The sequence below is a fragment of the Triticum urartu genome, chromosome 2 (assembly GCF_003073215.2).
Source record: "Triticum urartu cultivar G1812 chromosome 2, Tu2.1, whole genome shotgun sequence".
NCBI classification, from domain to species: domain Eukaryota; kingdom Viridiplantae; phylum Streptophyta; class Magnoliopsida; order Poales; family Poaceae; genus Triticum; species Triticum urartu.
Genome location: NC_053023.1, coordinates 640,916,866 through 640,931,595, shown reverse-complemented (window position 1 = coordinate 640,931,595; position 14,730 = coordinate 640,916,866). Strand labels below are relative to the sequence as shown.

General features: G+C 46.0%; 1 protein-coding gene across 1 annotated transcript; it reads left to right on the top strand.

Moving 5' to 3' along the window:
- Window positions 1–2,102: 2,102 nt before the first annotated feature.
- Window positions 2,103–3,474, top strand: LOC125533840. Its single transcript, XM_048697176.1, has one exon. The coding sequence runs from the start codon at window positions 2,244–2,246 to the stop codon at window positions 3,288–3,290; it is 1,047 nt and encodes a 348-aa protein (XP_048553133.1). The 5' UTR covers window positions 2,103–2,243; the 3' UTR covers window positions 3,291–3,474.
- The last annotated feature ends 11,256 nt before the right edge of the window (window positions 3,475–14,730 follow it).

Here is a 14,730-nt window from a genome sequence, read left to right as displayed (position 1 = left end):
TCAAATCATTAAGCGAACCATCTGTCATCCTGCTGCGCAACTCAATCTTGATGATTTTCATTGATGAGAAGGCCCTTTCAATTGTTGTCGTCGCTACCGGTAGTAGCAATTCCAACTCCATGAGGCGATATACAGTAGGAAACATGACATGCCTTTGAAGTTCGACCATCATTTTAGCTAGGTTTGCAATATCATGACAAAATCTAAAGTCTTCAATTCTTCTCGTATGGATAATGAATAGATCTAGGTTATCTTCTATATGTTCACGTTCATAATTAGAGAAATCATCATGATAAATCTATGTGAGCCTAGCAAGCTTATTCAGGTTGAACCTAGAAAAGGAGTTTCTTAGGTCAAGACAAGAGAAGTTCTGGAGCAGGTTTGAAGATACCTCATCAAAACGATGATCAAACTCCGTGGTGATGGAATCTATAGCAGCATAGAAGGTGTCCACACGAAAAAAAAGATCAGCCATGACAAGGTCTTTTTGAATTGTCCCGGAAGTCATTTTGGCATTTTTAGGACGTAGCCCATCAAATGCAACCTTGTTGTCATCACTGGAGCTTGCTGCCGCCGCCGTTTAAGCCCCAAGCACGTCGGCGCCGTAGCCTATCCCGTCGCCAGTTGCCCGCCCGGATCGCGACCTGACCAGCCACCATCTTGCAATTGCTCAGGGTTCGTCGCTTGCGCGTGCGTGTGGGTTGGCCCTCAATGGAATCGACGAGCTCGACCGCTTCCTGTTTGTGCCAGCAGGCCCAACTCGTGCGTTCTTGTGTTTGCCGGCCCAACTCATGCGTGCGGCGTGCCTGTGTGCCAGCGGCCTTTTTCTCGCTGCACTAGAACGAGGAAACAAGACAATCGACAATACATGCGTATGTATACATTTGTTTATGCCTAGAATCAAGGTATGGCGACTGCCATATCTTGCCCACCGGGGGCCTCTGCCAGTGACCGTAGTTGGATTTTGCTACTACCGGCTAAGCTTTTTGCTACATCCATCAAGCGGAGCTGCGACCTCGCGACGACAACAACGACGTTTTTGCTGCAACCGTAGTAGATTTTTGCTACTACCGCTGAAATTTTTTGCTACATCCATGTAAGGCGGAGTTGCGACCTCGCGAAGACGGCGACGGTGTTTGATTTTTGCTGCAACCGTAGTTATTTTTTGCTACTACGGGTGAAGTTTTTTGCTACATCCATTCAAAATGGCGTTGATTGACTGACGACCGCCATCGACATAATTCCCTGCAGCGAGCATCAATGGCGAGGGGCGGCGGCCGAGCTACAACCGCCGCCGTCAAGAGCTGCAACGCGGGTGGATTTGTTGCATGGCGACCGGCGACGAGGACGGCTGGCGACGACGGGGACCGACGGCCACCAGAGAGGACAGGAGTCGCGGCGCCGCGCTCCCCCGAACAGGATTGCCCGAGGAAGAAGAAAGAGAGCTGGCGATGATTCGTTTTTTTTTTTGCTTGGATCTGATCGAACGGTTGAGCGCACATGGCATCGGGCGGTTGCGGTGCGATCGGCCGAAACTTTCGGCCGGCGCACCGGCGCAGAGTGCTGCCCAAAAAAAAAAGAGATATCACTTCTACCCCCAAGCGTCCCACGTCAAAAAACATCAAGAACCAAAAAGAATCGACGTTGAAGGAAAAGGATTCTCGCGCCTCACGGTCTCGTGACCCTCTCCTCGTCGCCATGCACCGGCCAGGGCAGCACCGTACCACATACATGGGCGACGGACGCGCCCCCACCGAATCGACCGCGCCGCTGCCTGCCGACTGATGCCGCCCACAAACGGACGAGCCACCCCTCCGTGGCCAAATGCCCGCCACTCCGCCCATCACGGAACGCGCCGGGCGTTTTGCCGGAAATCCAAATCCACCGTAGCCCGCACCGACGAGCCCATTGCCCCAGCCCCGAAGACGTAACGGCGACGTGCCTGCCGCTGCAACGCACGGGGCAGTCAATGTGGCACAAGCCCAACGCACGACACGACGTCCCAAACTGACCGAGCCGCGAGTCCGCACTCCCCCAGAGTCCACCTGCACACACAGGCCTCGCCTGACCTCGGCGACCTGTATAAAAGACACGAGCACACGGCGGCATCGGCAACCCACCGGTCCACCGCAGCAGGCACGCACGCCTTCCTCGCGCGTTCCCAGTCGCAGGCCCCAGCCCCGGCCTTTAAAAACCCGTGAGCCCCCGACTCGCCGCTCGCCACGGCAAAAAGCACGAGCACCATGGCCGGGTACCGCCGCACCATCTCGTTCCCGACCCCGAAGGCGGCGGCGGCCGCCAGCGGCAAGCTCGCGGCGGCCTACCGCGTCCGCTCCGCCAGCCTCCCCTGCCGCTTCCACCCGCTGGTGCTGCAGCTCGACGACGACGTCGCCGCGCTGCGCCTCGTGCTCGGCGGCCAGGCCCCGTCCTGCTCGGCGCCCTCCGTCTCCGCGGCCGCCTCGCACATCGGCCGGGTGCTGGCCTCGCTCTCGGACCTGCTCCACCACCCGCAGGCGCAGGAGCCGCTGCGCCGCCTCGGCATGTCCCCGCTGGCCGAGCGCCTGCTCGACGACTTCCTCCGCCTCGCCGACGCGCACGGCAGCTTCCGCCAGGCGCTCGTCGCGCTCGCGGCGCTCCAGGCCGAGACGCGCGCCGCGCTGCGCCGCGGCGACCCCGGGCGCCTGGCGTCCGCGGCCCGCGCGCAGCGCCGCGCCGGGCGCGACCTCCCGCGCCTCGCGGCCGCCGCGCGCGCCGTGGCCACCAGGGCCCCCACGCCGCTCCCCGAGGACCTCCAGCCCGAGACCGCGGCCCTCGGCGCGGCGATCGCCGACTCGACCGTCGCCGTGGCGTCCGCCTCCGCGGCCGTCTTCTCCGGCGTTTCCTCCCTCTCCAACGCGGCCGCCGCCGCCCGCGTCGAGGTCGCCTCCACGCCGTGCTGGGTCACCGCGCCCTCAAGATTCTCCGCCGCGTCCGCATCAGACGCGCCAAGAAGCAGCCACCAGCGCGTGTGGTGGGTGGCGGACCTGGTGCGCTGGATGTCGCGCGCGAAGCGCCGGTCGGCCGGGAAACATAACACCACCAACGACGACGACGCGTCCACCTCGTCCACGTTGCAGCTCCGGCCGGAGGCGCGGATGAAGCCGGAGGAGAGAGCCCGCAAGGCCGCGTTCGAGCTCCACGACAGCCTGGAGCGGTGCATCGCGAGCGTGGACGGCAGCGGCGAGAAGGTGTTCCGGGCGCTGATCAACACCAGAGTCTCCCTGCTCAACATCCTCAGCCCAACCTTCTGATCCCACAGCAGTTTCACGTCCAAACGAAATTTAGGAAACGTTTTGCTTGAGCTTTCGTGGCTTGGACAGGATTTGTATATAGTACTCTACTACTAGTGGTATATTGTCCCGCGGGACGCGGCCTTCGCATGCGTTCGCCTGCATCTATCAACGGATTTGGAACCTGGCGTTACGAATCGCGCAATCTGCATTTCTCGGCCCGGCTCTTGACAGCAACCCTCCCAAATGAATTCAGACGCCGCGTATTCTTGTTCCCGGCAAAGATCCACGCCCTTGGCGTTGCCCGGTGAACTTTCTAGATCGAGCGGAAATTTTGGCTCATGTGATCGACCACAGAATATGCCAAGAAAAAAGTTGGTATACGATTGTGTGACCCCAAAGTCGCCAGCTTAGGTGAACCGAACGAACCGCAAGAAGGGATCCCTTTGGGTACCTGAAACGCTATGAATTTCGTGGCGGCGGTTGCAAAGCTGCAAGGAAAAGCGAGGCGGGAACGTCAGCAGAGCGGTACTGCTAATAACCGGTTAACCGAACCACACACAGGTCGCCATTGGCCTTGGCGAGCACGTATGGGAGCTCGCACGAGGAAGCCACGTGCTGTCTGTCGGGTCCGGGCCGTGCCAACCCTGCCCGCTGCCGGAGGGGGACAGGCTTGACTTGAGCGGCGGCAAGTGGTGCGTCTGTGCTGTGTGGGCAGGTGGCGGGGGGGCACCGCCGGCCGCGACAGCTCCGATCCACGGTGCGCACTCTACTGCACTGCACACGCATAATGCGTTCGCGTTCGGTGATGAGGATGAGTCGGTGCGGTGCGGATGCCCTCTTCGCTGCCTTTTCCACTTGCCCCGCCAAGCCGCCCCTCATTCACAAAGACCTAGGGTGCCGTCAGCTTGGCAAAAATATCATGCGCGTTGTCACGGAGCAACTACACCCGAGCTCCTCCGCTATATGTCGTGCAGACCGCATGGTATGTGATCGGTCATAAAATCGTGACTCGGCCAGACTCCTCAACCCGGCCTTGTATGCCCGACAGACAGGACCCATCAGAATTCCATCAAATCCCTCCCGGCCTCGTCCTTCTTTCGGCGTTCTGGCCTCTCAGCGCCGTGGTATGTCTAGCTATCGTCGGCCTCCGCCTTGCCCTCTACGTTTTTAATAAATTGCCCAAATAGGTTTTTTAATTCTTTTGTAGGCCAAATACTGGATTATGAGGGTTCGTCGAATGAGGAACATGAAAACAAGGAGCTTGATAAATTATTGCAAAATGAGTTTGATGTTTGTTGGAGTCAGGCGAAGATGCCGAGATGATCATGGTCATGAGCATCAAAAAGGAAATGGAGAGGAAGGTGTAGCACATTCTAAACTTTAAGGGTTCGGTTAAAGGAAGAAGAGTTTTCGGTCGGGATCGGGTCGATGAAGAACGGCTGCTCTACAATGACTATTTTATGTTTAAACTACTATTATTTTCACCACGAGCAAATGTTTTACGTGGGATATTCGAGTGTGCGATGGACATGCATGGATTTGATGATTTTGATATGAATATGGCTGTGTGACAAAAGGTCTCGCGTCCGGGTGCGTTTCGCGAACGTAGGGCTCAGCTTAACCAAGTCCCGATCCAGATGCTCTGACGCCCTGCATGCAGCGGTGACGGCAAAAATATCATGCGATTCGTCACTGGCGCGATAGTTTTGGCGACAATCATGTGCGTTGGCGATGAACGTGTGGGATCATGCGAGGGGCATGTGAGGCGTCATGTGATAAACTGGATGCAACAGAAAAGATATTCCGTTTCTCCCAGGGCCGGCGTCCGGCGACGCGACACATGAGGGCACAGCTAGCACATTTTCCCTCTCGGTGGCAGAACCACGTCCGATTCCTTTCTGTGTAAAGAACAGCGACAATTTGACCCCTCGCTCACGCACGACGTTGCAGGCCCCGCACCCTCAGCTCAACCTCAACGCATTGTAAAATGATCTGAAGGCTTCAGAACGAAGCAGTCAGTCAAAGCGTCAAAACCAAAACCATGGCCGGCACTCCGGCACGGCGAGAGCCGGTTCGTCGGCGGGAGCGGTCGTGCCGCGTGGCTCGCAGCTGCGACGGACCGCCCAGCTCGACGCGCTTTCGCACGAAGCACCGGCGGGCACGCACGTTGTACGCTCGTCTTCGACCAGCCACTCTGCCTGCCAGGCTCGCCATTAATCCCCCCACTCCCTGTTGTAGTAGTACAGATCAAACCGTCGAGCGAGCGGCCACATGTGGGAGGAAGACGGTTGGTTTCTTCTTTGTTTAAGGTAGAGCGTAGGCAATGGCGAATATGGCGCAGCGCTTGTGCCCGGTTGGTTCCCGACACGGTGCTCCCCCGGGGTCGGCACGTGAACCCGTTTCATTCGCACGTTGCTGTACCTCTACACGTTGCTGCTGCGGCCTTGCAGGGATGGTTCTCGTCTCGTCGCGCGTCCGCTTTTCTCATGCGTGCATGGCCTCTGCTGTGCGCTGTCCCGTGTCGCCCGGCTGGCTGGCTGGCTGGCTTGATCCAACAGCTGCGGCCTGCGGTGCGTCAGTCCGTGCCACGATGATGGGATGCGTACGCTGCTGCAGTCCTGCTGGTGCCGCACCTGCTGCTACAGGCCTACAGCACCACCAGTGCATATTCGGGGCCGTATATTCGTTCCTAACAGTGAAACCAGAAAATGGACGAAATCATCGTATATTTCTCGGATGCCAAAACGTTTTAGAAAAATAGATACGTAGATGCTGCTCTTTGGATGCCTGCAATTTTTTATTAAAACCAAAACACGGATTGATTCAACTTTTTTCAGGAAAGCAAAAGTTGTTTGTTTTTAAATAAAATTTGACACGCTTTCTTTTTTTTAAAAAAAACTTTCAATCTATTCATCTTCAATCATGGTAGTACAACGGACACTAGAAATAATAAAAATTACATCCAAAACCGTAGACCACCTAGCGACGACTACAAGCACTAAAGCGAGCCGAAGGCGCACCGCTGTCATCGTCCCTCCCTCGCCAGAGCCGGGCAAACATTGTTATAGTAGACAGTCGAAAAATCGTCGTGCTAAGGCTCATGAAACCAACGCACCAGAACAACAACCGCCGCATATGAAGAGTGTAGATCAAAAGGATCCAACCTGAAGACACAAGAACGAAGACGAACAATGAACAGATCCGAGCAAATCCACCAAAGACAGATCCGCTGGAGACACACCTTCACGCGCCCACCGATGATGCTACACACATCACCGGAACGGGGACTAGATTGGAAGACCTTTATTCCATCTTCAGGGAGCCGCCGCCGTCTCGCCTTTCTGAGCAGGACACAAACTCTAACAAAGCTTAAAAAAAATATGAAAGCGGAGCCCTCCACTGGCAAGGGCCGAGATCCACTCCACCTCCATGGCCCTAAAGCCACCGGAGACGGGACGGACCGGTGCCGGCGCCGGTGGGAGGCAAAGAATCTTAGTTTTGGGGAGGCGGCGGCTGGCTACGTTGGAGGCGGCATCAATGATGTAATTAAATTTGACACGCTTTCTTTTTGCTACTTTCACGTGTTGTTTAAAAAACAACATTATAACTTTTGAACAAGGGGATGATACATAAACATAAAAGAAACGGCTAAAATCTGACACCAGATTTTTAGCACTTTGGAGCAAACGTACTGGATGCCGTTAGATTTGGGCGCACGGATATTGATGCACAAGGTGAGCCACTCCAGAATTTTTTTTGTTCGATCGGACGTGTCGACCGGCAAACGACGAACACACCTTATCCTCTCTCTGTCACCCCTATCCTGCATCTCCTGCTCGCTCTAGAATCTGCTCTCGAACTCCTGCATCACAATCTTTCTTTAGTTAGCATGCAATTCCGAGAGAGGTTGTACCTTCAATTCACGTATTGCCCAAATCACTAATTAAAGAATACTCGTCGTAAAGAATACTCCATTTTCTTAAGTCGGTGACAGCATGTCACTTGTCGCAACTTAGGAGTTTTTTTTTCATAAATCTGTTTATTTAAAATGTTTTATCTTTTAAACCGTGCATCCAAATCTTGAACCGTTTTGATCATTGGATTCCTCGCGTCGAGATCTTCAAACCTAGATCCCATGTTGATAGGTTCTGACGAACGTTTTTTCATGAAAAAATCGGACAAAAAACCGGGAGAAAAAACCGAACCGGGAGCACGGTTTTTTCCTTTCCGAAAGAGGCACGCCCGTGCCTCGCGAAATCACACCCGTGCCTCTCGTGGAAGCAAAATCATGACTCTCATGGAAGGAAAAAAAACAGAAAACGCGTTTTTTCAGTTTTCGAGAGGCACAACCGTGACTCTCGCGAAAGCACACCCGTGACACTCGTGAAAAAAACAGAAAACGCGTATTTCCCACCCTTTTTGAGATGCACGGCCGCGACTCTCGTGAAAGCACAACCTTGCCTCTCGCGGAAGCAAAACCGTAACTCTCGTGAAAGAAAAAAAAACAGAAAACGCGTTTTGTTTTTCCATTTCCGAGAGGCACGGCCGTGACTCTCGCGAAAGAAAAAAACAGAAAACGCGTTTTTTCGTTTCCGTAAGGCACGGTCGTGACTCTCGCTAAAACACAACCGTGCCTCTCGCGGAAAAAAACCGTGACTTTCGCGAAAGAAAAATAACGTGTTTTTTTCACGCAATTTTTTTTTCAAATTTTTTTGATCGAAAAGCTAAGGAAGACCGGGGGAAAACCAAAACGTCGAAAAAACTCAGAAAAAAACCGTTTAAAAAACCGAAAACGTGTGCGGAAAAAAGAAAAAAGCAAAATTCGAAGGGAGCGTCCAGAGCGCGACACGTGGCGAATAGCTGAGAGCACGCCAAGTGGCGCTGATCGTTGCGAGGTTCCCGAACGAGCGCTCGTTAACTAGTTGCTCCCACATATTGCGCAGTTTAGATGCGGGCAGTAGGGCCAGCTGTTTTTTTGTCGTTGACCGTGACATGAGATTGTAGACGGGGCCATGGAAAATTTTATTAAAGTCATGTTCAAGCCCATGACAATTTTCTCAGCAAATGTGTCCTTAATCATGGCTAATTTGTAGAGTCTTGTTTTTTGTATCAGTGCTTGGTGTCTCAGTAAAGTGCTTGGAGTTTCCCCCTATGTGTCATGGCAAAGCATTAACATGATTTACCCAAAACATGGCAAATTTTAATCCGAAAATTTGCCATGATCACACGAAAATTGAGAAAAAAATGGCATGTCTTCACACTTTCGCCATGGCAAATTTAGGTCTTCATGTGATTTGATGTTCAAATTCATATATATCATGGTGACAATTCTTGTTAACCTACCACGGCAAACTCTCCTTCTTCAAAAGGTTTGGCAAACTCTTTTGCAACAATGGCAAAAAAAAATTTTATGGGACCATGGCAAATTAAGTTCGTGGAGCATGGCAAATGTACTTTATGGATCATGGTAAATTCCTTTTTCTTTTGCTACAATGGCAAAAAGTACTTTTTTGTCATGGTACCATGGCAATTTTTGCTATATGAATGAGATGAACAAAATTATTTCACATACATGACAAATTTCTTATGCAAAGCATGACAATCTTAATTAAAATATCATGACAAATTTTGATATGCATCTGTCATGATAATTTTTGGTCTTAATTTGTGTCATTTTACATACATGCATTTCTTATACAAATACATGATAATGTTTAATTAAAACACCATGGTGAATTTTAATATGTGTATATCATGGAACTTTTTGTCATAATTTGTGTCATTTTACATACATGAAAATTTTATTATGCAAAATGGCAATTTTAGTGAAAATACAATGGCAATTTTTAATATGCATCTGCCGTGGCAATTTGTTCATGATTTGTGCTTGTACTGTTAATTCTATTCTTCCCACGGAATTTTCCGCCTTGGCAATCTCCAAGAATAATTTTTGCCACAGTAATTATGGGAAATCAGTATCTTAGCATTATCAGAGATGTTGTTAGACTATTTTTGACATGTTTTATTTTCAAATTGAAAATGGTTGCAAACTTACCATTGCAAAACAAATAGTATGTTCTACTTGAATGGCATTTTTTTGGAAGTTTTATTTTTTTAATAAAAAATTCATGGCAATTTTCATAGTTGGGTGCAATAGTCACGTGGACAAAAATCAATTCCCTGTTATTCTTTTTATTCTCGGCATTTCTTTGGCTAACCACATGGCAATTTTCCATTTTGTACGTCATGGCAGTTTTCTCAGTTTTTTTTGGTGTGTGAAATGAAGTTAAAACATGAGTTTTTGAGTATTGATAGATGCCTCATAGGAAAACCAAGATTTTTTCTTGGCCCAACTGGAGCCTCGGACGGGGGTGGATTTTCTAGTTTTGTCATGAAGGGGAAGCGGTTTCGGGCGAGGGTTTGGGCGAACGAATCGTTCCCTTCCCCAGGAAGAACATTTTCGTTCGGTAGATCGATCGCCCCTTTTGGAACGATTCATTCATTTTGACAAGGCTAGAAATCCGATGTTCCCTACATATCTGGGTTCAAAAAAAATCACATGGTATAGCAAGTCCTTCACTGTCCCATATGTCAATTCACTATTTTAGAAACTAACGAATATCATCTCAATATGGGAAAACAAAGAAACCCCCCAGAAAGATGGGTTTTAAGCCATGGCGGTCCACATCATTTTCTCCCAAGGGAAGAAAGAAAGCCTCCACCACAACTGGGTTGTTATACAACTCATAATCATTTGGAGACCTCCTAAACCTCAAGAGCTATGTCTCCTTTATAGCGAGCCGGAAGTGTCCACAGTTATGGGCCGGCCCATTTTTGCGTTTTCCTGCGTTCGTTTGGTCATCGCTGTCATGCTCGGTTTTCCTTTCTTGTGTTGTTAATGTGTTCAGACAGGTCTAATTTAATGGGTTTCTTCTATCGTTTTTCCATTGTTTTTGTTATGGTTTTCTTTGTTTCTTTGTCATTTTTTTTTCCAGTTTTTTTCGTTTCTTGCTTGATTTTAACTCGTTTCTTCTATTGTCTTTGTTATTCTTCGGTTTCGTTTCTTTATTTCTCGTTTCCCCAGTTTTTTTGTTGTTCTTTATTTCTTTATCAGTTTTCCTATTTCCATTCTTTTGCATTGGTTTTTTTGTTTCTTTTTTGGTTTCCTTTTGTTTTTCATCGTTTCTTTGTTACATTTCACTATTTCCACTCTTTTGCATTGATTTTCTTATGTTTTATTCTCCTGCTTATTTTTTCTTTAGTTTTCTTTGTTTGTTTCTTGGGTTTCTTTATTTTAATAAATGCTTGATTAACTTTTTAAAATACTTCAATAACATTTTCTAAATGCTTGATTAGCATTTTTTAAATACACGATCAACCTTTTTCCACTGCATATTGTAATCTTTTGGATACATTATTCGTATACAAAAGAAATATTTTTACATAAATGTTTAACCTTTTTGAAATGCTTAATTAAAAAGTTTAAATAATGAAATAAGAATTTTCAAATGCTTGATTAATATTTTGAAATATGTGGTCAAAATTTTCCATACACATTGTATATTTACTGTATACATTATTTGTGTACACGAGAATCATTTTTAACATTGTATATTTACTGTATACATTATTCGTATACATGAGGAGTATATGGGTAACTTTTTCATTCACAATGTATATTTTTTGTTCATACATGAGAAACATTTTTTCTATACACATTTATCATTTTCGAAATACTTGATAAAGGAATTCTCATGATTAACTTTTTCATAAACATTGTATATATTTTCTGTATACATAAGATACATTTTTCCATACACATGTAACAAATTAATGCTTGATTAATTTTTTTCAAATATTTTGTATGAAAGTCTTTTTGTAATATATTATTTTTAATATTTGGTAGTATAAACAAAAGTGATAAAAGAAAGAAAAACCGAAAACAAGAAATCTGAAAAAGAAGGAGAAAACAAGGCTGTGGGCTGTAACCTGTGCGCTGGATAGGCCTAGTAGCTCATTACAGGCGAGGCTGCCCTACTTCTTACTATCAGTGAGACATAGGCCCTGTTTGGATCATGGAGTTAGAGCTAGTTTGGGTTAGTTGGAGGCTCAAATAATCCAAAAGTATCCAAACAGGGAGGGTTAGAGTGGGTTAGTTTCATCTAACCCAACTATTCCAGTGGAGAGGTGCTTATTTGGGTTAGAGTGGGTTAGAAAATAACTCTAACTCTAACTGTGTTAGAGTATCCAAACAGGGCCATAGGCGTGGGAGCGTGGCCCTCCAAAACTGCGCTTCAGGCCCCAGTTCGCAGCCGTGGCACTCACGCAGATGCTAAAGTCCCATCCAAACTGAAGGTATTTTTGTGCAGATTGTGTCATGAATCGCTACCAACTGCGGATCTACTGAATCATAGAAATATATCTAGTTCTCGGGTCTGCGCTTTATGTGCATCGGCGGATAATTGGAAACATGCCCTCATCGATTGTACGATGGCAAGGTCAGTATGGTCTTTAGCTGCCGAAGATATAGTTGATTGTATGACTGAGAACCTGACGATGGATGCAAAAAACTGCTTGTTCCAAATGCATGATAAGTTATCGCATGGAGAGTTTACCCTCATGGTGGTCACATTATGGGCGATCTAGAGATCGAGAAGAAAGGCTATTCACGAGGAGATTTTTGAGAGCCCGTCGCAACAAATTCTTTCATGAATTTTTTCCTTCGGGACATTGAAATCATTGAAAAGAGAGCCCCTACTGGCAGCAGGGTAACAACAGTCAGGCAGACAATGTGGCAGCGACCACCTGATGGTTTTGTGAAACTGAACGTGGATGCTGCTGTAACTAATGATGGCGCTCACGGTGCAGTAGCAGTCGTTGGAAGAGACCAGGAAGGTAATTTCTTAGGAGCCTCAACTATCACTTACAGATATACTCCCTATGTCCCAAAATATAAGAACGTTTTTCACATTACACTAGTGTCAAAAACGTTCTTATATTATGGGACGGAGGGAGTATTTCAAAAGCAACTACGCTTGAGGCTTTGGCTGTCCAGGAAGGTTTGGCCATTGCAGAAGACATCTATGTGCCAAAGATTCAAATTGCTTCGGACTGTTTGACAGTGGTGCAAGATATCAAGCAAAACTCGGCAGCATCTCATGGAGCTATTGTACAAGAAATTATAGAACGATTGAGGAGTTTTTCATCTTGTAAAATAGTCCATGAATTTAGGAGTTCAAATTTCGAGGCTCACAATCTAGCTAAGCATCCTCTAACCCTTGGTTTGGCCGCCATGTCTGGTTAGGCCAGCCGGGGGAACTTCATTTCATACATGTAAACGTTGTGCAAGGTTAAATAAAGCTTAGCGAGATTGTCTAAAAAAAAGATGCTCACGTGCACCGGATTCGGCTTGCCTGCTCCCTCTCCATGCTCCCATCCGTGCTCCCACTTCATCCTACGGCTGTTTTTTTTTCCTATTTCTTTCTAATCTAATCATCTCCTCCCTGATTTTAAGGGGGTGGGGCCGAGCTTTATTTTGTTCCAATCAAATTAAGCCACGTACGCGGGAGCACGCGCCGGGAGCAGGCAAGTCAGTCAATGGTTGACGGGTAAATATTAACCAGTTGACCTGGAGTTTTGAAGGTGTGACAGGTACGCATATTGGGTTATCTGGCTTGTTTTTCTTTGCAGTGATGTTGAATTGGCCGTTAATTTTTGTGAGAAATCATGGATCTTAAAGAAAACTCACAATTTTGAAAAACAATTCATGGATTTAAAAGATATTAATGATTTGGGAAAAATTTCATAGATTTAGCAAAAATTCGTAAAATCAAATAAATTTCTCTGATTTGAAAAATATTGCAGATTTGGAAAACAATATTAACCAATTTGAAATTATTTATAAATTTGAAGAAAATTTCAAAAACATTCATAAAAAGGGAGCAACAAAAAATGAAACAGAAAATAAGAAGGAAAAGAAAAAAGGAAAACAATTTATCAATAAACAGAACCAGACAAAAATCGTTGGGGAAAAAATCATAGAAGCCCAGACCAAAAACCGGTGGTAGGAGAGATGTTTGTTGACAACCCACTTATAGGTCAACAATATGAGGAGGTGTGCACCCTGGTGCTATTTTTTTTTAAATAATACATTTTTTATTAATTTTCATAAATATTATGCTGGGTAATTTTTTTTAAAAAAATAATACACCGTCGGCCCGCTGCAGGCCGACTGGGCCTAGTCGGCCCACAGCAGGCCGATTGGATTCAGTCGGCCTACAGCTGGCCGACTGGCCCCTGTCGGCCCACTGTGGACCGACTGGAGCTAATTGGCTCACTGTGGGCTAATTGTTTTTGCAAAAAAAGTAGGCATAAAAAAATATATGTTTTAAAAAATGTTAATCATATAATTAAAAAATGTTAACCGTGTATAAAAAAATATGTTCCTGATGTATACAAAAAATGTACAATATATATGCAAAAATATTGACTACAAATATGTTTTAAAAAGTGTTAATCATGTATTTAAAAATTGTTAAATGTGTGTATAAAAATGTTCCTTATCTATACAAAAAATATAGAATGTGTATGGAAAAATGTTGACACCAAAAAATATGTTTGAAAAAATGTTAATCATGTATTTGAAAAAATGTTCCTTATCTATACAAAAAATATCGAATGTGTATGAAAAAAAGTTGACACCAAAAAAATATGTTCAAAAAAAATGTTAATCATGTATTTGAAAAAATGTTCAACGAGTACACAAAAATGTTTCATGTATTGGAATGAAAGGTTAGACATGTATAAAAAAATGTTCCAGCTCCGGATCCGGTATGGGAGCATCACGGACCTAAGTATGATTGGTTGCTCTTTTTGTACGGAACTCGAACATTTTTTTCAAACATATTTTTTTGGTGTCAACTTTTTTTCATACACATTCTATATTTTTTGTATCGACAAGGAACATTTTTTATACACACATTTAACAATTTTTTAATCATGTATTTGATAAAATGTCAACTTTTCAAATATTTTTTTTTGGTGTCAACTTTTTTTCATACACATTCTATATTTTTTGTATAAATAAGAAATATTTTTTATACACACATTTAAAATTTTTAAATACATGCTTAACACTTTTTAAAACATATTGTACATTTTTTGTATACATCAGCAACATTTTTATACACGTTTACATTTTTTAATTATATGATTAATATCTTTTAAACATATATTTTTTATGCCTACTTTTTTTGCAAAAACAATTAGCCCACAGCGAGCCAATTAGCTCCAGTCGGCCGACAGGACGCAATCAGCCCACAGTGGGCCGACAGGGGCCAGTTGGCCAGCTGTAGGCCGACTGGTATCCAATCGGCCTGCAGCGGGCCAACGGTGTATTATTTCTAAATTTTTTTTATCCAGTGTAATATTTATGAAAATTACTAAAAATGTATTATTT